Source organism: Phocoena phocoena, chromosome X (genome assembly GCF_963924675.1).
Source record: "Phocoena phocoena chromosome X, mPhoPho1.1, whole genome shotgun sequence".
Lineage (NCBI taxonomy): Eukaryota > Metazoa > Chordata > Mammalia > Artiodactyla > Phocoenidae > Phocoena > Phocoena phocoena.
The window spans coordinates 65,270,982-65,297,005 of record NC_089240.1 but is presented as its reverse complement, the minus strand read 5'-3'; the positions used below and the strand labels follow the sequence as shown (position 1 = coordinate 65,297,005).

Here is a 26,024-nt window from a genome sequence, read left to right as displayed (position 1 = left end):
TCCTCCAGCTCCGTTTTTCGTTCTCAAGATTGCTTTGGCTATTTGGGGTCTTTTGTGTTTCCATACAAATTGTGAAATTTTTTGTTCTACTTCTGTGAAAGATGCCACTGGTAGTTTGATAGGGATTGCATGGAATCTGTAGACTGCTTTGGGTAGTAGAGTCATTTTCCAATCCAAGAGCATGGTATATCTCTCCATCTATTTGTATCATCTTTAATTTCTTTCATCAGTGTCTTATAATTTTCTGCATGCAGGTCTTTTGTCTTCTTAGGTAGTTTTATTCCCAGATATTTTATTCTTTTTGTTGCAATGGTAAATGGGAGTGTTTTCTTGATTTCACTTTCTGATTTTTCATCATTAGTATATAGGAGTGCCAGAGATTTCTGTGCATTAATTTTTTATCCTGCAACTTTACCAAATTCATTGATTAGCTCTAGTAGTTTTCTGGTAGCATCTTTAGGATTCTCTATGTATAGTGTCATGTCATGTGCAAACAGTGACAGTTTTACTTCTTCTTTCCCAATTTGGATTCCTTTTATTTCCATTTCTTCTCTGATTGCTGTGGCTAAAACTTCCAATACTATGTTGAATAAGAGTGGTGAGAGTGGGCAACCTAGTCTTGTTCCTGATCTTAGTGGAAATGTTTTCAGTTTTTCACCATTGAGTACGATGTTGGCTGTGGGTTTGTCATATATGGCCTTTATTATGTTGAGGAAAGTTCCGTCTGTGCCTACTTTCTGCAGGGTTTTTGTCATAAATGGGTGTTGAATTTTGTCGAAAGCTTTCTCTGCATCTATTGAGATGATCATATGGTTTTTCTCCTTCAATTTGTTAATGTGGTTTATCACATTGATTGATTTGCGTATATTGAAGAATCCTTGCAATCCTGGAATAAACCCCACTTTGATCATGGTGTATGATCCTTTTAATGTGCTGTTCGATTCTGTTTGCTAGTATTTTGTTGAGGATTTTTGCATCTATGTTCATCAGTGATATTGGTCTGTTGTTTTCTTTCTTTGTGACATCCTTGACTGGTTTTGGTATCAAGGTGATGGTGGCCTCGTAGAATGAATTTGGGAGTGTTCCTCTCTCTGCTATGTTTTGGAAGAGTTTGAGAAGGATAGGTGTTAGCTCTTCTCTAAATGTTTGATAGAATTCGCCTGTGAAGCCATCTGGTTCTGGGCTTTTGTTTGTTGGAAGATTTTTAACCACAGTTTCAATGCCCTTGCTTGTGATTGGTCTGTTCGTATTTTCTATTTCTTCCTGATTCAGTCTTGGCAGGTTGTGCATTTCTAAGAATTTGTCCTTTTTTTCCAGGTTGTCCATTTTATTGGCATAGAGTTGCTTGTAGTTATCTCTCATGATCTTTTGTATTTCTGCAGTGTCAGTTGTTACTTCTCCTTTTTCATTTCTAATTCTATTGATTTGAGTCTTCTCCCTTTTTTTCGTGATGAATCTGGCTAATGGTGTATCAATTTTTTTTATCTCCTCAAAGAACCAGCTTTTAGTTTCATTGATCTTTACTATCATTTCCTTCATTTCTTTTTCATTTATTTCTGATCTGATTTCTTTCCTTCTGCTAACTTTGGGGCTTTTTTCTTTTTCTTTCTCTAATTGCTTAAGGTGCAAGGTTAGGTTGTTTATTCGAGATGTTTCCTGTTTCTTAAGGTAGGAATGTATTGCTATAAACTTCCCTCTTAGAACTGCTTTTGCTGCATCCCATAGATTTTGGGTCGTCGTGTCTCCATTGTCATTTGTTTCTAGGTATTTTTCGATTTCCTCTTTGATTTCTTCAGTGATCACTTCGTTATTAAGTAGTGTATTGTTTAGCCTCCATGTGTTTGTATTTTTTACAGATCTTTTTCTGTAATTGATATCTAGTCTCATAGTGTTGTGGTCGGAAAAGATACTTGATACAAGTTCAATTTTCTTAAATTTACCAAGGCTTGTTTTGTGACCCAAGGTGTGATCTATCCTGGAGAGTGTTCCATGAGCACTTGAGAAAAATGTATATTCTGGTTATTTTGGATGGAATGTCCTATTAATATCTATTAAAACCATCTTGTTTAATGTATCATTTAAAGCTTGTGTTTACTTGTTTATTTTCATTTTGGATGATCTGTCCATTGGTGAAAGTGGGGTGTTAAAGTCCACTACTCTGAATGTGTTACTGTCAATTTCCCCTTTTATGACTCTTAGTATTTGCCTTATGTATTGAGGTGCTCCTATGTTGCGTGCATAAATATTTACAATTGTTATATCTTCTTCTTGGATCAATCCCTTGATCATTCTGTCGTGTCCTTCTTTGTCTCTTCTAATAGTCTTTATTTTAAAGTCTATTTTGTCTGATATGAGAATTGCTACTCCAGTTTTCTTCTGGTTTCCATTTGCATGGAATATGTTTTTCCATCCCCTTGCTTTCAGTCTGTATGTGTCTGTAGGTCTGAAGTGGGTCTCTTTTAGACAGCATATATATGGGTCTTGTTTTTGTATCCATTCAGGCAATCTCTATCTTTTGGTGGGAGCATTTAGTCCATTTACATTTAAGGTAATTATCGATATGTATGTTCCTATTCCCATTTTCTTTATTGTTTTGGGTTCGTTATTGTAGGTCTTTTCCTTCTCTTGTGTTTCTTGCCTAGAGAAGTTCCTTTAGCATTTGTTGTAAAGCTGGTTTGGTGGTGCTGAACTCTCTCAGCTTTTGCTTGTCTGTAAATGTTTTAATTTCTCCATCAAATCTGAACGAGATCCTTGCTGGGTAGAGTAATCTTGGTTGCAGGTTTTTCTCCTTCATCACTTTAAATATGTCCTGACACTCCCTTCTGGCTTGCAGAGTTTCTGCTGAACGATCAGCTGTTAACCTTATGGGGATTCCGTTGTGTGTTATTTGTTGTTTTTCCCTTGTTGCTTTTAATATGTTTTCTTTGTATTTAATTTTTGACACTTTGATTAATATGTGTCTTGGCGTATTTCTCCTTGGATTTATCCTGCATGGGACTCTCTGTGCTTCCTGGACTTGATTAACTATTTCCTTTCCCATATTAGGGAAGTGTTCAACTATAATCTCTTCAAATATTTTCTCAGTCCCTTTCTTTTTCTCTTCTTCTTCTGGAACCCCTATAATTCGAATGTTGGTGCGTTTAATGTTGTCCCAGAGGTCTCTGAAACTGTCCTCAGTTCTTTTCATTCTTTTTTCTTTATTCTGCTCTGCAGTAGTTATTTCCACTATTTTGTCTTCCAGGTCACTTATCCATTCTTTTGCCTCAGTTATTCTGCTATTGATCCCATCTAGAGTAGTTTTAATTTCATTTATTGTGTTGTTCATTGTTTTTTGTTTCATCTTTAGTTCTTCTAGGTCCTTGTGAAATGTTTCTTTCATTTTGTCCATTCTCTTTCCAAGATTTTGGATCATCTTAACTATCATTATTCTGAATTCTTTTTCAGGTAGAGTGCCTATTTCCTCTTCATTTGTTAGGTCTGTTGGGATTGTATCTTGTTCCTTCATCTGCTGTGTGTTTTTCTGTCTTCTTCTTTTGCTTATCTTACTGTGTTTTGGGTCTCCTTTTTGCAGGCTGTATTTTCGTAGTTCCCCTTGTTTTTGGCTTCTGTCCCCAGTGGCTAAGGTTGGTTCAGTGGGTTGTGTAGGCTTCCTGGTGGAGGCGACTAGTGCCCATGTTGTGGTGGATGAGGCTGGATCTTGTGTTTCTGGTGGGCAGGTCCACGTCTGGTGGTGTGTTTTGGGGTGTCTGTGGACTTATTATGATGTTAGGCAGCCTTTCTTCTAATGGATGGGGTTGTGTTCCTGTCTTGCTAATTGTTTGGCATAGGTTGTCCAGCAGTGTATCTTGCTGGTCGTTGAGTGAAGCTGGATGCTGGTGTTGAGATGGAGATCTCTGGGAGATTTTCGCCATTTGATGTTACGTGTAGCTGGGAGGTCTCTTGTGGACCAGTGTCCTGAATTTGGCTCTCCCACCTCAGAGGCACAGCACTGACTCCTGGCTGCAGCACCAAGAGCCTTTCATTCACACGGCTCAGACAGGGAGTTTGAAGTGTATTGGTCATTTAGGTTCCTGAGACGTTCTGTGAGTTGGTGCAGGACGTTTATAAAATCTCACAGTAACGCAATTTCAGGGACGGAAGGACAGTAAGAAAGTCTCCATCTGTGGATCCAGTCTCTTTTATCCTAGAGTCCCCAAGGTTGGGATACTAAGCTGACTTCTTGGGGAGCTTCATCTCCGGGAAAAACGCTGCCCGGTTGCCACCGTTGCAGGCAGATGTGAGGGGGAGCGTCTCCTCTTCCTTCTCATCCCCCTTCCCCACCCCTCGGCTACAGTCTTGGGTGTTTCCTTGCCTCTCTCCCGACCTCTCAGATGGGCACAGCACAGAGAAGGGACATGAGACCAAAAGTACCCTCTGGAGGGCAAAACACCCTGGGGATACATGCAAGCCGAGAGCGGGAGCACCTCTCGAGAGTGTCATTTTAAAGAGACATTCTAAAACACTTACAGATGAAATAACATGCTTGCTTGGGTTTGCTTCAAAATCAGTTATGGAATCAAAGGAGTTGTAGAATGGGTGCGAGGCTGTCAGTGAAACAGAACTGGCCAGAAGTTGATAATTTTTGAGGTTGAATAATGGGTAACAGGGTTCATTATGCTACTGTCTACTTTTGCTTATGTTTGAAAATTTCAGTAGTGAGTATCAAATAATCCATTCGTTTCTAGTTACGGTTCTAAATAAGGGAAAGAATACCAGCTAATATTTTATCCTTAAGCAGCACATTGTGTACAGTTTAAAATCATGAATCTTTATTGATTGCCATGGAACCATAAACCTGTTTATACAAGTATTTAATTTATTAAAGTAGTAATGCATAGTGGTTAAGAGCATGGACTCTGGAGCCTAACCCTTTGGGTATAAATCTTAGTGTTGTGATACTTTATAGTTGTATGACCTCGTGTAAGTTATTTAACTTCTCAGTCTCTCATTTTTTTTTCATATGTAAAATGGCAACACTTGTACCTAGCTTATATAGTTCTTGAGTATACTATGTAATGGATAGACATTGGGATAAGAAAGCAAAAAATATATACAGATACATGTATTCATATGTATTTATATGTATTTAAGTTTTCTTTCAAATAAGAAACTTGAGGTAATTGTTTCCCTTTTGCATTTAGAGATTATTATATGTTCTTGTCATGCTTTCGAGCCTGAGGTTCTCAAACCGGTGTTTCTGAAAGTTTTTCCCTTTCACAACACATATTTACAGTGTTTTTCAATGGGAGTCTTCTGGAATCTTGGGTGGGACAGTTCTTGTTTGGGACTGTCTTTCACATTGTAGAACATTTATATTTACCTTCCCCTCTGCCTACATTAAATACCAGTCCTAACCAGTCATTGTGATAATCATAAGTGCCCTTGCACATTTTCACATGTCCTGTAGAAGAATAGAAAAATCCCTTTTGGGGAGCCAAATCTTAATGGTGGTGCCATGGATTAATTTAGAGTGCTACTTTTGTCACATCTCTACCTAAAACGTGTTGAGATGTTCAAGGTGAGAACCAATGAGCTAAATCAGCGACATTACCACAGTGATTCTAAGTCTTGTGGAGGTTTTTGATTTTGGACAACATATAAACCTGTGATCTGTCCTGGTCTTACTGAACCAGAATATTGGATGTATGGTATGGAAGTAGATGTGTCTGTATTTTGCAAAATTTCCCTTAGTAAGCCTCATACTCCACCATTGCTTGAAAGATTTCTTTGAGCTTAACTATAATTGTCTTTCTTGTAGGTGATAGAAATTGAAGATGCTTCACCCACTAAGTGTCCAATAACAACCAAGTTGGTTTTAGATGAAGATGAAGAAACCAAAGAACCTTTAGTGCAGGTTCATAGAAATATGGTTATCAAATTGAAACCCCATCAAGTAGATGGTAAGAAACTATTAGATGATTAAAGCATTTTTAGTTAAATTTTACCAATATTTGGTGTCCCCTGTGTGCCTCACATTCTGCTAAGTACTGGAGTTACTTCTACTGGTGAGCAAAACAGATATGATCCCTGCCCTTATGGAGTGCATAAGCAAATGAAGAACAAAACTGGACAATTGCAAAGAAAATGAGTATTATGAAAGGGGAAGTATGCCCCTCACAAATGGGTATATATAGCAAGTGAATTTCACCTAATCTACAGTGGTTGGGTAAAGGCAGCTGTGGGGTAGGGAGAGGTACAGTTAGCTAAAAGCCTTCTTCAGGAAATGCTTTTTCAAGTATGTTTGTTAATAATATTCCTACATTGGTTTTGGAAAGATACCAAATTATCCCTATCCTCTGCTTTGTCAGAGTGGAATCAGTAAGTCAGTTTTGATTGTGTATATGAATGAATTCATAAGGGAAGTTCTATAGTTCCTACTCCTTAGGTAGCAAGCCCCTTTATTGTTCAGTTTTTAATGTTGAATAAAGGGAGAAATGATGAATTATCTCCTGGATTTTTTTTTTCCTGATTGACTCAGTAAACCTGAAAGTATATTTGATAGGAATCTATTCTCCCTTTGGATAAAGTTTCTATTTTAGATTATTCATATGTCTCTTTGGACCATCCCAGGGAATGGAGAAGGTCTTCTGTGATAGAGGAGTGAAAGTTACCCTCTTGTGTGCTTGTGTTCACATTTTTTTCTATTTAACCTTAGTGTGGGGGGGGGCGTAAAACAAATCTCATTTACATTTAAGAGATTTTAATCTCTCTTTTTAAAAAATTCTATTTCTTAGAAGTTTTGGTTATGTTTTTGATGTGTTTATGATGGAAGATTTATTTTATTTTATCTTATTTTATTTTATATATTTATTTGGTTGTGCCAGGTGTTAGTTGTGGCAGGCGTGCTCCTTAGTTGCGGCTCTTTGGCTCTTTAGTTGTGGCATGCAAACTTTGGTTGTGGCATGCATGCAGGATCTAGTTCCCTGACTAGGGATCGAACTGGGGCCCCATGCATTAGGAGTGTGACTCGTAACCACTGTGCCACCAGGGAAGTCTCGACGGAAGATTTTTTTTTTTAACTTGAGCCTTTACATTGAGCATAACGAAGCTGTCATTTTTAGGTGTTCAGTTTATGTGGGATTGCTGCTGTGAGTCTGTAAAAAAAACAAAGAAATCTCCAGGTTCAGGATGCATTCTCGCCCACTGCATGGGCCTTGGTAAGACTTTACAGGTAAGAACATGAAGGTGTTCTGTTCTTGTGCATTCATTAATTTAAGAATATGTATTCTTTTATGTTCCAGCACAGTTGTAGGAGCTGGAGATAAAGCAATGAACAAGAATAACAAGATTTCTCCCTCAAGAAGCTTATATTCTGGTGGGGGAGAGAGATTTTAATCAAATAAAATAAGAAATATGTACTTTCAGATAATAAATGTTAAGGAAGAATAGAGAGGGAAAGCATCTTTTAGGAAGTGATCTTTGAGCAGAGATCCTAATGAAGTGAATGTGTAGGGTTACAGGCATAGCCAGTAAAACTGCAAAGAGTCTGAGGCGGAAATGGAGTTCCTTTACAACACTGTGTTTTTTTTTTTTTTTGGCCGTGCTGCGTGGTTTTGCGGGATCTTAGTTCCCCAACCAGGGATTGAACCCGCGCCCTTGGCAGTGAAAGCACTGAGTCCTAACCACTGGACCGCCAGGGAATTCCCGACTTTTTAACAGTCTGTGATCCTATAGTAATGAGAACATAATATATTTTTCACTATTAAAATACTACATTTCTGAATGCAGGAAGTTGCAGGAAGACTGCAGGAGTTGTAGCAGAGATGTGGAATTAGTTTATATATATATATAAAATTTCAAGCCATAAGACAATTACTATAGATTCAGTGAGTCAGAACACTACATAGAAAAATACTCGGTAACATAATTCTCTTCTAAATGGGCAGTGGTATTTTCTGAAGATCGTAGGGATGTTCTCTGGGGACTAGGGACTTAGTAGCTGTTTTGGTGTGGTTACTTTTTATATTCATATTATTATTACCGATCATAGAATCATGGAGCTTTAGAGTTGGAAGGATCTTATATATCATCTAGTTGAAGTCCCTTATTGTACCTATCTCTTTCCCTGTTGACCTTTGGTTGGTTGCTTTATTGTTTAAAACAAAACAAAATCCAAAAACTCAGCTATTGTAAGTTTGCTCGATTTATTAACTTTTTTTGCAGATATTTAAATGAAGGTGGCAACTTAATTTGTTTTCTTGTAGGTGGTAAGCTTTCTTCATACGGTTCTTTTGTGCGACAAATTGGATTTCAGCACAGCTTTAGTGGTTTGTCCTCTTAATACTGCTTTGAATTGGATGAATGAATTTGAGAAGTGGCAAGAGGGATTAAAAGATGATGAGAAGCTTGAGGTATCATATTTAGAATGTTTTCTATTATCAGAATAACTGCATGAAATTCATATAGTAAAATAAAAAGATTTTTAATTACCAATGATGCATATTTCAGTGGGGATATTTAGTATTCATACATTCCTACCTTAAAAAATCTTTATTTCCTCACAAAAGGTCTCTGAATTAGCAACTGTGAAACGTCCTCAGGAGAGAAGCTACATGCTGCAGAGATGGCAAGAAGATGGTGGTGTTATGATCATAGGCTATGAGATGTACAGAAATCTTGCTCAAGGAAGGAATGTGAAGAGTAGGAAACTTAAAGAAATATTTAACAAAGCTTTGGTTGATCCAGGTAAGATATTAACAGGCACTGAGATAAAGAAACAAGTTGAATGAAAAATATGCTTATATTTAACAAATACTAATTGACCAACTACTGAGTAGCTGGTTTTTGTGTATCATTCAGGTTTTTGCCTTCTGTTTGTTTCTTAGTATAATTTCATTAAGATGAAATCACCCTTAATATTGCCAGATGTTCAGAATTCATTTGCTAAGTCTGGAAGTGTTTGAGGTTTTCAGGGGAGACCTTGTAAATGATTAAAAATTCACCAGGTACCTGTGTCACAATCGCAGATTCTTCTGACTTTCTGAATATTAGATGATTACTAGAGCTCTCTCCATACTCTGAAAACAGTTCTTTACGTTTCTTTCCCAACTTTATGTCATTAGAAGAATTGGCTGCATTTTTTCTGTCTTTTAAATAGTCATCACTGTGGAAGGTTAATATTTGCAATGTTGTCATTCCTTCTAATAGTAATCTTCATGATGCAAGATCCAAATATTTGATTCTTACTTGCGACTTGTAAAAGCAGCAAGTTGTACGATCCACAGAACCAATTAATATTTAGTTGTTTGTATTCTATATTTTTTCCTTATCAAACTTCAGTTTGTCATATCTAATTACTTTAAGACACTGTTGAGGCTTTAAGATTTTTTTTTTTTTTTTTTTTTTTTTTTTTTTGCGGTACGCAGGCCTCTCACTGTTGTGGCCTCTCCCGTTGCGGAGCACAGGCTCCGGACGCGCAGGCTCAGTGGCCATGGCTCACGGGCCCAGCCGCTCCCCGGCATGTGGGATCTTCCCGGACTGGGGCACGAACCCGTGTCTCCTGCATCGGCAGGCGGACTCTCAACCACTGCGCCACCAGGGAAGCCCTGTTGAGGCTTTAGATGTTTGTTGAGAAAGTCCAATTTTTCACTGCCAAAATAATTTAGAATTATTTAATCCAAGAATCCTTGGCTTTGCCCCTTTATAATTCTACTTTTAATTTATTTTTTCAGCTTTATTGAGGTTTAATTGAGAAGTAAAATTGTAACATAATTAAAGTGTACAATGTGATGATTTGATATATGTATACACTGTGAAAGAATAACCCCCTTTGAGTTTACACATCATTACCTCACTTAGTTTTCTTTTTCTTTTTTGTTTAGAACATTTATGCTCTACTCATTTAGCAGATTTCAGTTACAATACATTGCTTTCAGTTGCCATGTTATTACGATGTTATTTATACATTAGGTCCTCAGACCTTATAAATCTTATCACTGAAAGTTCGTACACTTTTGCCTCTTTTTTTTAGATAATGATGTAATTAGCATGTACCAAACTAATTGCCATTGTAAGTGTTAAGGCCTAATAATAAGTTTATCATTTTCTCATGATTAAAATAGTCGTCTAGAAGTCCTGTGGTTGTTTTGTTGTCAGAGAGCTATGAGCTAGTGAATAGCATGTTTTTCAGAAGGTTTCCTTGGAACAGTTTAAACAAGTTTCAGATGCTTAATATGGTGATCATGAGGAAATGAATTAAAAAGAAATTAAAGCTCATAACATGAAGAGTAATGTTTGTTATTTCCATGTAAGTCATTTAGTGACATTTAAAAAAATTATTTTGGAAAGTTTTGTGTTTTCTTTGTTTACAGAAAAGTTGAATGATAGTAAAGAACACTCCCATTTACCTTGAACCCAAATCCCGCACTGTTCATCTTACATTGCCATGGCAGATTTGTCAAAACTAAGAAATTTGTGTATTATTAACTAAACTCCAAACTCTATTTGAATTCTACCAGTTTAATATTACTGTTCACCTTCTGTTCCAGGATCTCATCCAGGGTACCACATTGCATTTAATTGTAATGTCTCCACAGTCTCCTCTGGTCTGTGACAGTTTCCTAGTCTTTCTTTTATTTTCTGTTATCTTGTCAGTCTTGTGGAGTACTGTTAAAGTATCCTGTAGGATGTTCACTAGTATCTGTTGTTTTTCTTGTAATTAGACTGGGGTTATAGGTTTTTGAAATAATGTACTAGAGGTGTAGTATCCTTCTCCTCACATTATATCAAGGGTAAATTAGATCCACATGACATCACTAGTGATGTTAATTTTCATCACTTGGTTAAGGTAGTGTTTGCCAGGTTTCTCTGCTGTAGAGTTACTGTTTTCACCTGTGTCTGTTCTTTGCCAGTCACTAAGTCTAGCCCATCCAAGTGGGGGGAGGGCAAAAATTAAGCTCCATCTCTTATAGTGGGCTACACTTAAATTTGGAATTTTTCTTTAAGAAAGATTTGTCATTTCTTACCCATTTATTTAATCAGTCATTTATATCAGGATAGATTAATCATCTATTATTAGTTTATATGTTAGAACTAGCACTGTATTATTTATTTTGTTGCTCAGATTGTTCCAGTTTGTCCACTGGGAGCTCTTTCAGATTGATTCCTATATCCCTTTGATGTTTCATCCTTTTGATTTTTTTGAGCACTTCATTACTTTCTGGTAGTATGCTCTAGGATCATGTTAATTTGTCCTTGCCCCGGAGTCCATCATTTCAACAAGGAACCATGCGTGGTTCCTTTCACTGAAAAATGGTGTTTACGAACCAAGATCTGGGCACTGGGTGTGTTTGTTGCTAGTGCAGTGTCATTGCTTCTAGGTTCACTCAGCAGACAGAACTAGGTGATAGGTCTACGAATCCAGGTATATACACAAATCTATCTGTGTGTGTGTGTGTGTGTGTGTGTGTGTGTGTGTGTGTGTATAAACATAAACTTGATGTCATAATGATATATTTGACTCTAATTCAGTATCATAGGGTTCATTTTAGTCTTTTTTTGTTATTCTGTTACTTGTCTTTTTCAACAGTGAGACTCTTGGCTTCAACCATCCACTATCCATTTACTTATTTATTCAGCCTCATCTTATATGTAAAGTAGTTTTAGAATTATTAACCTATACCCTCGTGAGAAACAAATTTACCAACTAGAGTACAGTGCTTATGTATGATTGCTTTTGTCTGTAGCTTTATAATTTCCAAGCATCATTTCTAAAGTTACATAGGTCAGTTCCTTCATTTTATTTGCATACATTAAAGTTTATTCTTTGTAATGTAGAGTTTAATGTTTTTTTTAAAAAATTGAGGTATACTTCATTTACAACATTATGTTAGTTTCAGGTGTTCAGCATAGTGATTCATTATTTTTACAGATTATACTCTATTAAAAATTATTACAAGATAATGACTATAATTCCCTGTGCTATACAATATATCCTTGTTGCTTATGTGTTCTATACATAGTGGTTTGTATCTTTCAGTCTCATATCCCTATCTTGCCCCTCCCCCCTTCTCTCTCCCCACTGGTAACCACTAGTTTGTTTTCCATATCTGTGAGTCATTTTCTGTTTTGCTATATACATTTGTTTGTTTTGTTTTTTAGATTCCACATGTAAGTGTTATCATACAGTATTTGTCTTTCTCTGTTTGACTTATATCACTAAGCATAGTATTCTCTAGATCCATTCATATTGCTGCAAAGGGCAGAATTTCATTCTTTTTTATAGCTGAGTAACATTTCTCTGTGTGTGTGTGTGTGTGTGTGTGTGTGTTTGTGAGAGAGAGAGAGAGAGAGAGACATCTTCTTTATCCTTTCATCTGTCGACAGTTGGTCTGCTTCCATATCTTGGCTCTTGCAATTAGTGGCACCGTGAACCTTGGGGTGTGTATCTTTTCAAATTATTGTTTTCAGTTTTTCCAGTTATATCCCCAGTAGTGGAATTGCTGGATCATATGGTAGTTCTATTTTTAGTTTATTGAGGAACCTCCTTACTGTTTTCCATAGTGGCTGTAACAATTTATATTCTCACCAACAGTGCACAAGGGTGCCCTTCTCTCCACATCCTTACCAACACTTGTTATTTCTCGTTTTTTTTTGTTTGTTTTATCATAGCCATTCTGATAGGTGGGAGGTGATATCTCATTGTGGTTTTAACTTGCATTTTCCTGATGATTAGTGATGTTGAGGAGCTTTTTATGTACCTGTTGCTCATTTGTATGTCTTCTTTGGAAAAATGTCTCTTCAGATCCTCTGCCCATTTTTAAATTATATATTTTTTTGCAAGCATGTATTTTATATTGCAATATTTGGATGTTCCCAAGGCCACTCTCAGGTTCAGTAATTCACTAGGACTCACAGAACTCAGAAAAGCCTTTATACTCATGGTTATGGTTTATTACAGTGAAAGGATACAGATTAGAATCTGCCACAGGAAAAGGCACATAGGACAGGGCCCAGGAGAGTTCCACACCCAGTTTGTTAGTGGAATCATGCAGGCAGCACTTACTTCTCCCAGAAGTGATGTGTGACAATACACGTGGAGTATTGCCAACCAGGCACACTCATCTGAGCCTTGGTGTCTAGAGTTTGGGCTTGGTCACATAGACTTGGTTGACCACCCATGTAGGTGATCTTAGTCTCTAGCTCCTCCAGAAGTTGAGAAGATGCCACATGACCAAAGCTGCTCTCCCTTCACCCCACATCATGTTAGCATAGACTATCTAATGTGTCCCAAGCCATCCAGGTGAACAGAGATATTTTTATCAGGTCAGACATTCCAGGAGTTTAGGTTACCTCCCTAGAGGTGGAGGCAAAGGCTAAACTTTTCTTTGGGCCAGATTAATCCTTTACTTTACTGCATATATGTATATGTAGATAAAAATCACCCTGTTTGAGGTGGTTGTTTAAATACAAATGGGATCATAATATAGATATTGAAACTCTTCTTTTTGTTTAATAATATAAAGAACATATTTGGCATATCTTTCAAGGTTATTACATAGAAATCTACATCATTAATTTTAGTTCTGTGACATTCCATTATAGCATAGTTTTATTAACCCCCTTTGCCAATCTTCTAAGTTGTTTCCAATTTTCCACCGTAAACAAACAATACTTCAGAGAATATTTTATGTATCTTGGGGGTACTCGTGGAAGTATATCTTAAGCATAAATTCCTAGAAATTGAAATTTGGGTCAAGGGTGCACATATTTTACATTTTAAGAGATACTGTAAAATTGTCTTCCAAAATGTTTGATACTAATTTAGACTTCCACAAAGAGTATATGAGAGTACCTGCTTCACCACACCCTCATGAACACTGAATATTAGGTGGTAGAAATCATTTAAATCACTTGTGTAAAAGGTAATTTACAAAGCAAGATACATATTTTAGTTTTTAGAAAGTCAATTAGTAATTTAAAAATGTCTTACTGTTCATGTAGCCCCATCTAAATACTGAATAGCAATTGTGTTATTTGATCAGGCATGCTGAAGCAGTTACTTTTGAAATCATGTAGAAGATGCATTTTCTATAATGCCTAACATATAGGGGATAATTTGACAACTGCTATTGTTTAAATCAATATTTAAGTAATTTGTGTGTACGTTAAGCAGCAAGCAAATTGTGTTTATAGGATACTTTAGCAAAGAATACATATGGTTATTTTCATAAAATAATAATATGTATTTCTTTTGAAAGAGTCACTCTCAGCTAAGAGATCTTTTACAGCTTGGAAAGTGTTTTCCCCCCAACCCCAATACCCATGTAACAATCGGTTTAGCGGTCCTTTATCAGTTAAATTTTTCGCCAACAATGGGTATTAGTTATTAGGAATAAGTCAAATGGGAAATACTACTTGGCCTATTGTGATTTACATATTATTTCTTAAAATGTAACTTTTGAAATTTGTCATTTCATGTATATATAAATTGCTCTTAGTCTCAGTTGACAGGTTTTTAAAAATTTTTTTTACATCTTTATTGGAGTATAATTGCTTTACAATGGTGTGTTAGCTTCTCCACAACAAAGTGAATCAGCTGTACATAAACATATCAGTTGATAGTTTTAACTTGATACATTAGTGCTGAAATGTATCTTTAGATACTGTTTTTCATTTGTAAAAGATACTATTTTTTTCAGATACCCCAGATCTCTTGGGATCTTTTCATCTGTGTGATTATTTCTATTCTTGCCTATTTTTGTACTCTCAGAGAACCTTAAGTACCATCCATAGTAGTACTTTAATACTCTAATAAAATTAATACTAGTGAGAGCCACATTAACCATATACAGATAAAATATAACTTATCAGGATGTTGTTTTATCTTTCCACAAGAGCAGCACTGTAAAACGATTAACTTAACTTAAATGGATTATATTTTTAGTTTTATTATATGTTAAATGTTGTTTTTTCTAGGCCCTGACTTTGTTGTCTGTGATGAAGGCCATATTCTAAAAAATGAAGCATCTGCTGTTTCAAAAGCTATGAATTCTATACGATCAAGGAGGAGGATTATTTTAACGGGAACCCCACTTCAAAATAACCTAATTGAGTGTGAGTCAATATCTGTAGTTATGCTATAGAGTATTGGCATTGCCTCAGATATATTTTTGCCACATCGCCATCTGCCTATCTTTAGTTTATTCTAGTATAGTCTCTGACCATGAACTACGTAGGCCATTCTTAGTCTACTGTGAAAGTATACCATTCATTTCAAGTGGAATGGGGTTTTTTTGTGTTTTTTTTTTTTTTTTGCGGTACGCGGGCCTCTCACTGCTGTGGCCTCTCGCATTGTGGAGCACAGGCTCTGGACGCGCAGGCTCAGTGGCCATAGCTCACGGGCCCAGCTGCTCCACGGCATGTGGGATCCTCCCGGACTGGGGCACGAACCCGTGTCCCCTGCATTGGCAGGCGGACTCTCAACCACTGCACCACCAGGGAAGCCCATCAAGTGGAATGTTTTATAAATATAAATGGTAAACCACAATCAAGAGGTGTGCCATTATGAGTGTTCAAATACAAATATAGAATTTAAAGTATATGCAAGGTATCAGAAGTCTTAATGATTGCTTAAAAAATACAAATGCATTTGTGACTATTCAGGAGATATTGTAATAAAATATATCCAGTTTTGGAGGAGGTACTGATAGGAAATTGAAAAGAAATGCTAAGCATGAAAGTTTTAGGAAGGTGGAGATTGGAGGAGAGCTATGTTGAATTGATGTCAAGATACAGTTTGCTGAGGCTGAGGATAGATGATGTGAACCCAGGGAAGTGACTTGTGAATTTGCCTTATTTTCATATGTGTGCGGTAACACTAAAGAGGGAACATGAGTTACTCAGCAAATAACAAATTGAAATTTCCCATTGTAATCTGTTCTAATGGCTTTTTGTTATTTTTATGTTATTTATATTCTTTTGGTGTATTTATAATTACTGTTTTCTATTTTATTATTTGTAATACTGGTTATTGTCTCACTTTGTCCTTGTTTATATTTATCTATAATATGTATCTATATTTTATCTTTATTTTTGTCTGTTCCAGTTTCCCGCTTTTCTGTTGCCCCATTTATAGACTGTTGCCCTGTTTCACATTGTGGTCCTGTATAGTATAGGGCAACTGATTACTCTGTTAAGGATTTCTGGAACTAAATCAGTTAATACAAAATTTGATATAGTCGTTTATTACCTGATTTTATTATTTTGATTCAGTATCTATGTTTTTTTCACAAGATTCCCTTGCTGACCATAAAATCATGGTTAGAATTATAGAGCAGTTGTTTTATACTCAGTATCTATTAAAAAGACTAGTGAGTTCAAATAAAATGTTCTTTGGTGTTTTCTTAAACAATGATGTCTAGAATTTTGGGATGGGTTTTATTTGAGTTTCTCATCTGATTTAGGTAATCCAGTTCTAAATTGTACTGATAACCAGTATTAGTCTACACTCAGTTTGGTGTTCTTTCTTTGTAGCTTAATTGTAATGCTTCCATGGCATGCCTTTTAGACATGAGCATTTTATCAGAGAATTGTTCTCAGTTCTTTTAGCCATTACTGTTGTTAATGAACTAATATCTTCTTTCTTAGATCATTGCATGGTTAACTTTATCAAAGAAAATTTGCTTGGATCCATTAAGGAGTTCAGGAATCGATTTATAAATCCAATCCAAAATGGTCAGTGTGCAGATTCTACCATGGTAGATGTCAGAGTAATGAAAAAACGTGCTCACATTCTCTATGAAATGTTAGCTGGATGTGTTCAGGTACAAGTACATTCCACAGTAATAAAATATTGTTACTTTGGTATATTGCAATCTCAAAATGTTTTCTGAATTCAAACTTTGTGTTTTCTTTCTCCTTTCAGCATGTATCAATAGTTTTATAGTTAAATCTCTTTGCAGTCTCTTCCAAAGTTTATGCAGCATTGAACTTTAAAAAAATTGCCTTGAGAGGTTTAGAACATAATTGATTAATTCATTTGCTGGGTGTGTAACTTCATGTGTTAATATGTTCATGTTTAGATTTTCTCATCCTTAAGATAGGGAGTATGTAAAAGGAACACAGCTATTATGATTAAGAAATTTCTGTGCTCACCTAATTCTATAGTATAGTATTCCAAGCCTCATTTGTTTGAAATGGTTTTAGGAAAGGCAATTATGAATTATGAGTGAAGCCATATTAATGTAATCCTGAAGAAACAGTTTTATTAATTCCAAGTACATACAGTAACCTTAATGGGCTAATAGTGTTGTTTACACACAGATCTTCAGTAAACCTTTGTTAAAATGAGTAGATAAGCATGTAGAGACTGACCAGTTGGTCAGTCTGCATTTTATCTTAGTTCTGTATTTTTCTTAAGACACTAGATATTAATGGTAGCAAAAAAGATGCAACAGATGAGACAGGCTATCATTTTGACTGAATATACTACCATTACATAAGGTGAAATCATCCTGTTTGTTCAGGTTAGCCAGAGGTACTAGCAGGTACTGTATTTCTGTATTACTGCTGCTACTTAGGCAGCGTTTTTCTTGTTTAGGTAGTCATTTGTATCTAGCACATTAGTGTTCTTTCTTTCCTGTTCCTATGTTAAATGGTTTCAAGGGTGCCTATACTTGGCTTGTTCTCTCAGTTGGGCAAACATTCCCCCTGACATTATGTGTTATCCTCCAGCATGTTGGCACATCTTACCCAAAGGATAACCCAGACTGCATCAAACTTTGATTCAACGGTTTTACTGTATGATTAAAGCAAGTCTTTTTGCTAGCACTACCTACTATATCCCCTCCCCACCTTTTTTTCTTTTCTTTTTTTCTATATAGAGGAGACCATTTGAAAACCTAAATTGCTCACTTGGTAATATGGCCACTTCAATTTAAAACCTGCCTGGTGTGTTGCAGTATCTTTTTACCAGTGCGTCATATTGTATAGTCACATGAAATACATTAACTACAATTATATGGGATCATTGTGTGATTAAAGAGGGTAAATATGTTTAAGTAAATGTTTTCTTATATGTCTGGTACCTATTTATTTATGTACATTTTTTTAGTTGCAAGCAATGATAATTCTTAGAACAGTTAGTTACTGTCATATATTTAACTAATTTTCATTCTCTTTTTATTAATTGCAGAGGAAAGATTATACAGCATTAACAAAGTTCTTGCCTCCAAAACATGAATACGTGTTAGCTGTGAGAATGACTCCTATTCAGTGCAAACTCTATCAGTACTACTTAGATCACTTGACAGGTAACAAATACACTTAGCTTATTGTTTTCTCTCTTAAAGCATTCTTTTTCTGAAGAATGCTGTCTTGATAATTTCACCATGTCAGTTGTTCTTTTGCAATTTTGCATTTGCATAAAATGGGTATGTTTATATTGTAAAAGCACAAAATATTTCTAATTAAAAAAACTAATATCCAAGATAAATAAAATTCCGGTGTATTATTAAAAAATATCCAACCACATTAATAATAAAAAACCTGTAAATTAAATTTATGAAATCATTTCTTAGGTATCAAATTGACAAAGTTTGAAGGGAAAAAAAGGCAAAATACAAAGCAGCGCACATATTATGTCCCAATGTTACAGTAAAAATATGCACAAATGCCTAAAATACACAAAAATGTTAATAATAGGTTATTTTCTGGGTGATGACATTATGCAGAACTTTATTTTGTACTATTTTCTATGTGCTTTTTAAAAATACAACGAATAGATATTGTTTCATCATCAGTAAACTCGTGTGTTTGTGTGTGTCTGTGTGCCCAAGGTTGTCACTGTTCACAGAGCAAAACTTTAGTTTCTGTTTGATCTGGATTGATTTTTTTTTACTTGTTAGTCACTTTATTCTGGTACCTTTCCCCAGGTGATGTGCCAGATTTATTTAGGAGCTACAGGTTAGAAGGCACCCTTCAGCCATTGTGGATACAATAGTTGATCAAAAAATAATGGAGGGTGGAGGTGTATACACACATATTAGAATGATACTTCATATCCTATCAATAGTTAAAGTAATACTCTTTGTGACAGCAGTGCATTTTAGAAAGTAGAATAATGATGATAGTCCTCAACAGTTGTTCTGCTTTGGGGAAAAGAGGATTTGAATGTTTGTATTTTATAGAAATGTTGTTTTGCTGTATTATAAAAACAGAATTTTCTGACTGACTTTTGGAAGGAGGTCATTTCCAGCAAGGCATACAATTTCATTTGTATAGTAATCATAAGCTATTAGATTTATTGTATCAGTACCATTCTGTTTTGAATGACAAAAATTGCAGACATGATTAAGTAACCAAATGTAGAAATTCCAATGAGAGAGAGAAAGAGAGGGATTACAGACCTATCTTTCATTAATCTCTGAGTAATAAAGGGTACTAAATTTGGTCATTTAATATTTTCTCCATTTGAAATTTTGTTTTGTGAGGAATGTACTAGATGTTTTCAATTATTAAAGAATCAGTTGTCTCTAATAACCAACAGCAAAATGTTAATAGCTCATGTATAGATATTAAAATGTACTCTTTTTGAGAGCAATGCAGTATTTAAGAATTAAAGGGACCTCATTCTTTGTGACTTCACTTGATAGGAGTATATATCTAAAGTACTAATTGCCAACGCTTCTAAACTCAGAAAGGTATAATTGCTAAATTATTATCTGATGCCATGAAGCTTTCAGTCATGAGAATGTCTTGGGTTTTCCCCCTACTAAATGTGATGTTTTATTTTCCTTAAAGTTAACCTGAGTTAATAGCCCCCTTAAAAAAACTTCCATAAAAGGCTAAATGGATTATATTAAAGGTTACTTTATCTTGATTCTCACTACAAACCATCAAAGTGTTTCTCCCAAAATGTCATTCACCTATCTCACTTGCATTTAAAATGTTTGGTATTTTTTCCGTTACATATTCCAGAAATTCTTTTGTTTCTATATTTGACTCTTTTTATATTTGACTTGGCTTTTAAAAGTTCACATAAATTTTGCTTTTGATACTAGCAACAATTTGATGTTAATTTTAGTAGTGATAATTTATAATATATTTAATATTTACAGAATTAAAGTCATGAGAGGCTAAATTTAATGAATTTCAAGAAAATTAACATCCTCTTAATTTTCCTTTGTTCTCTAAAAAGTACAATCCTGCAGTCTTCCTTTTTACTATCAAGTGTCAGAAGTTTATATTTACATGTAAGCCTCTGCCTTCGGTAAACAACTTTAGGTTTTACAAGTGTGAATACTTAGTTTTCAAACAGCCTGATTTTAAGCTTAAATCAGTATTAAAATCCATACACTGTCTTAAGGAATGCAAAAATGGAGCACATAAAAAGACAGCCCACAAATTGGAAGAAAATATTTGTAAGTCACTTTCCTAAAAGGGGAATAATATCCAGAATATATAAAGAACTCTTACAACCTAACAACAACAACAAAAAACCAAACAAGCCGATTCAAAAATGGGCAAAGTTTTCAATAGACATTTCTCCAAAAAAGATATACAAATGACTGATAAGCACATTAAAAGATGCTCTACATCGTCATTAGTTATTCAGGAAACGTAAATTGAAACCAAGAGATACCACTTCACACCCAATAGGATGACTATCAGATAAAGAAAGATAATAAGTGTTGGCAATGATAAGGAAAAATTAGAACCCTGGTGCATTGCTGCTAGGAATATAAAATGGTACAGCTCCTGTGGAGAAAGTAGTGTGGCAGTTCCTCAAAGAGTTAAACAGAGAGTTACCATATGATCCAGCAATTCCACTTCTAGGTAGAATTCCACTTTCAAAATAATTGAAAGCAAGAACTCTAATAGATACTTACCCATTCATGTTTACATAGCATTATTTCATAATAGCCAAAAAGATGGAAGCAATCCAAGTCTTCATCAAGTAATGAATAGATGAACAAAATATGATATATGCAAACAATGGAATATTACAGTCTAGAAAGAAATCCTGACATGAACGGATCCTGAAGACATCATGTTAAATGAAATAAGCCAGACACAAAAGGACAAATCCTGTGTGATTACACTTAGAGGTGACTGGAATAGTCAGATTCATTTAATGGGTACAGAGTTTCTGTTTAGGATGATGGAAAAAAGTCTTAGAAATGGAGAGTGCTGATGGTTGCACAACATTTCAGTTATACTTAATGCCACTGAACTGTACTTTTAAAAATAGAGAACAGTAATATCCTTTTGTCTCTAAAAATGAATGGGTCTAAGTGCCACACATTAGAGGTTGAGTCAGTGGTTCTGGAGTAGGGCTCAGGCAGCTGCATTTTTATAAGCCCTCTAGGTGATTTTGATGTACCCTCTGCTTGAGTATCACTGCTCTAACTGATGCTCAGTATGATTGGCCATCAGGGAAATGTAAATCAAAACCAGAACAAGATACAGGCATACCTCAGCTTCTTAAGTGTTCAAGTGAAAGGAAGACTCACTTGTCATTATGTATTTACTTGCCCTTTTTTGTGCTTGTATTTCCAAATAAAGCCATTTGGCGTCAAAACATTTTTTTTTAGGATAGAATGATTCAATAATAATTGTCAATTCTCTTTTGTATAGAGAACATTTTTCTGTGGATGTTTATTTGGCTAACATTAATATATTCTTTTTATGTGGTTCCCATTCCTCACAAAGAATAACAGCTCTAACACGTATCAGTACTGTAGGTAGAGGAGACTTCAGTTTTTCCCCTTTAACATTCTACACTAGCCAGTTAGGCCTGAAAGTCTTATGAAATTTTTTTATAATAGAAGATGTTTATGGTATATACAAGAGTAGTTCCCACCCACCAAAATAAAAATTGACTTTTTAATCAGCCTTTCTTGGAGAATAAATGGTAGTTGTTTAGCTTACTTTTTTTTGAAATCTCTCATTTCTTCACATTAATTTAAAAAACTCATAAGGCTTTCAATATTGGATAGAACAGCTAGGCAGAAGATCAGCAAGGAAATAGAAGACTTGAAAAACACTTATGAATCAACTAGGCCTAACTGGCATCTGTAGAACAGTCTGTCCAATAGGAGCAGAATACACATTCCTCTCGAGTGCACATGGAACATTCTCCAAGATAGACCATATTTTAGAGCATAACACAAGCCTCATTTAATATAAAAGGATAAAATTCACACAAAATATTTTCTTTAACCACATTAGAATGAAATTACAAACCAATAACTGAAGGAAAGTGAGAAAATTCACAAATATGTGTAAATAACATGCTCTTAAGTAACCAGTGAGTCAAAAGAAGAAATCACAAAGGAAATTAGAAAACATTTAGAGGTAAATGAGAATGAAAACATAAGATACTAAAATAGGGGATGCAGGTAAAGCAATGCTTCCAGGGAAGTTTATGGCTGTAAATGCCTATATCAAGAAAGAAGATCTCAAATTTATAACTAACTTTCTACCTTAAGAAACTAAAATAAGAGCAAACTGAACCCAAAGCAAAAAGAAGGAGATAATGAAGACTAATCAGAAATAAGTATAAAGGAGAAAAGGAAAACAGTAGAGAAAATTATTGAAACCAAAACTTGGTTTTTTGAAATAATCAAGATAATTGATAACTCTTTAGTTGTACTTACAAAGTAATAAATAGAGCAGATACAAATAACTAAAATCAAGAATGAAAGAGCATTACTACTGACCTTACAGAAATAAAAGAATTATAAGGGAATGCTATGAACAGTTGTATATCAAGTAATTAGATACCTCATTTTCACAGCAATGATTTCTATCATACACAGTGGAAATACCTCTATCAGGCAAAATAATCAGTACCAGGCTTTTATGCATTTTTATTCATGTTTCATATCATTACTGAATATACTCTTGTCCCTCATGGAGACAAGACATTAATTATCAGTGAATTTACATCTTTTAAAGCTGTGGACAGAAAAATGTTATTGCTTAAATGCTGTTTTTTAAAAAAGTCAGCTTTGGTCTTCCCTGGTGGTGCAGTGGTTAAGAATCCACCTGCCAATGCAGGGGACACGGGTTCGAGCCCTGGTCAGGGAAGGTCCAGCATACCATGGAGCAACTAAGCCCATGCGCCACAACTACTGAGCCTGCGCTCTAGACCCCGTGAGCCACAACTACTGAGCCTACGTGCCACAGCTGTTGGAGCCCATGCGCCTAGCCCATTCTCCACAGCAAGAGAAGCTGCCACAATGGAAGCCTGTGCACTGCAATGAAGAGTAGGCCCCGCTTGCCGCAACTAGAGAAAGCCCATGCGCAGCAACGGAGACCCAATACAGCCAAAAATAAATTTAGTAAAAAAAAAAGTCAGCTTTGTTCTTCTGTTTTACCCTCTTGATGATTTTGTCATATTAATGAAATGTGCATTCATTTAATTTTCACTTCATTTTCATATGAAAAATATAATTTTGTTGAAATTACTCTGGGCAAAAGAAATCTATTTTCTTCAACAGGAAAAACGTAAGTTTTAGAAGTAGTTTTTTTTGGTGTAAGAATAATTGGAGAGAGTTGCAAAAATACTGTATACAGAGAGTGGCTTTATCTAAAGCCGAAGTTTGTAATCTAGGGTCTATGGTTAGAATCTAGGACCTGAATAAGAAAAACCTGAATAAGAAAAAAATTACGTTTTCACTAACCTCTATCAAAAATACAGCATTTTTCCAATTATTAATATAGGCAACAAACCAAAGTAGTGTTAGTGTTAATTGTGACTTTGTTACCAATAGAAATCAGAAATATTTCTATATATTATTGTCATTACCGATATCTCAAATTTACCTTTATCAATGCTTCAGAATTTCAGGCAGTTGTTAAAATTACTGCTATAGTTTGTTATTTAATGCATTAATAAGGTACACATACCACTATATCAAAAGTTTGTTTTTAAACATCTTGATAATTTCTGTATAATGGGTTTCTTTTGTTATCCTGTTTATTTTGTATGTTTTGAAATTTTCTGAGAAAGAGGGCCTATAAGATTCTCTACATGGGCAAAGGAGTCCGAGGCACAGATAAAGTTAAGGCCCTAATTTAGAAACACCTTGGATGAATTAGAGAATTCTTATGTCTTAACATTAACTCTTTTTTTCTTTTGATCAGGTGTAGGTAATAGCAGTGAAGGTGGAAGAGGAAAGGCAGGTGCAAAACTTTTCCAAGATTTTCAGATGTTAAGTAGAATCTGGACTCATCCTTGGTGTTTGCAGCTGGACTACATTAGCAAAGAAAATAAGGTAAATCAACTAACCTAAAGTTGATCAAAAGGTATCTGTTGGAAGCAGGATAACTTTAGGAAAAAGGTTGATCTGTATAGACGTACTGTATATTCAAAAATTTATTTCTTTTTGGTACAGTAATTCAACTTATTTTATTTCTAGTTAATTACTGTATGTTTGAATGCATTGTGATTATGGAAGGAGTGTTAAATGTTAATCTTTTTAAAAAATTTTATTGAAATATAGCTGATTTACAATGTTGTATTAGTTTCAGGTGTACAGCAAAATGAATCAGTTATATGTATACAGATATCCACTCTTTTTTAGATTCTTTTACCATATAGGTCATTACAGAGTACTGAGTAGAGTTCCCTGTGCTATGCAGCAAGTCCTTATTAGCTATCTATTTTATATATAGTAGTGTGTATATGTCAATCCCAATCTCCCAATTTATCCCTCCCCACCCTTCCCCATGGTAACCATAAGATTGTTTTCTATATCTGTAACTCTATTTCTGTTTTGTAAATAAGTTCATTTGTACCCTGTTTTTAGATTCCACATATAAGTGATATCATGTGATATATGTCCTCTAACTTACTTTACTCAGTATGACAATCTAGGTCCGTCCATGTTGCTGCAAATGGCATTGTTTCATTCTTTTTTATGGCTGAGTAATATTCCATTGTATATATGTGTCACATCTTCTTTTTCCATTCGTCTGTCGACGGACGTTTAGGTTGCTTCCATGTCCTGGCTATTGTAAATAGTGCTGCAGTAAACATTGGGATGCATGTATCTTTTTGAATTATGGTTTTCTTCGGGTATATACCCAGGAGTGGGATTGCTGGCTCATATGGTAGCTCTATTTTTAGTTTTTTAAGGAACCTCCATACTGTTCTCCATAGTGGCTGTACCAGTTTACATTCCCACCAACAGTGTAGAAGGGGGTTCCCTTTTCTCCACACCCTCTTCAGTCTTTATTGTTTGTAGATTTTTTGATGATGGCCATTCTGACTAGTGTGAGGCGATACCTCACTGTAGTTTTGATTTGCATTTATCTAATAATTAGTGATGTTGAACATATATTCATATGCTTTTTGACCATCTGTATGTGTTCTTTGGAGAAATGTCTATTTAGATCTTCCATGCATTTTTTGATTGGTTTGTTTGTTTTTTTGATATTGAGTTGCATGAGCTGTTTGTATATTTTGGGGATTAATCCCTTGTCAGTCTCTTCGTTTGCAAATATTTTCTCCCATTTTGTGGGTTGTCTTTCTGTTTTTTGTATGGTTTCCTGTGCTGTGCAAAAGGTTTTAAGTTTCATTAGATCTCATTTGTTTATTTTTGTTTTTATTTTCATTACTGTAGGAGGTGGGTCAAAGAAGATCTTGCTGCGATTTATGTCAGAGTGTTCTGCCTATGTTTTCCTCTAAGAATTTTTATAGTATCTGGCCTTACACTTAAGTCTTTAATCCATTTTTAGTTTATCTTTTGTGTATGGTGTTAGAGAGTGTTGTAATTTCATTCTTTTACATGTATCTGTACAGTTTTCCCAGCACTACTTATTGAAGAGGCTGTCTTTTCTCCATTGTATATTCTTGCCTCCTTTGTTATAGATTAACATCTTGCATAACCATAGTAAAATAGTCAAAATTAAGAAATTAACATTGGGTTAGTACTATTAACTAAACAATAGATGTTAATTGGATTTCATCAGTTTTTGTACTTACATCCTTTTTCTTTTCCTTGATTCAATCCAAGATTTCACATTTTGTTTATTAT

At 35.1% G+C, this 26,024-nt stretch overlaps 1 protein-coding gene across 2 annotated transcripts in view; it reads left to right on the top strand.

Annotated features, from left to right (window-relative positions):
* Positions 1 to 26,024, top strand: part of ATRX (ATRX chromatin remodeler) — a 243,199-nt gene that overhangs the window by 139,142 nt on the left and 78,033 nt on the right. For both annotated transcript variants that reach the window (XM_065900087.1, XM_065900088.1), the window contains 8 exons: positions 5,798 to 5,939; positions 7,101 to 7,210; positions 8,244 to 8,390; positions 8,547 to 8,724; positions 14,956 to 15,093; positions 16,627 to 16,802; positions 18,173 to 18,290; positions 24,130 to 24,260. In XM_065900087.1, the coding sequence (XP_065756159.1) occupies positions 5,798 to 5,939; positions 7,101 to 7,210; positions 8,244 to 8,390; positions 8,547 to 8,724; positions 14,956 to 15,093; positions 16,627 to 16,802; positions 18,173 to 18,290; positions 24,130 to 24,260 (1,140 nt within the window). The remainder of the gene's footprint in view (positions 1 to 5,797; positions 5,940 to 7,100; positions 7,211 to 8,243; positions 8,391 to 8,546; positions 8,725 to 14,955; positions 15,094 to 16,626; positions 16,803 to 18,172; positions 18,291 to 24,129; positions 24,261 to 26,024) is intronic.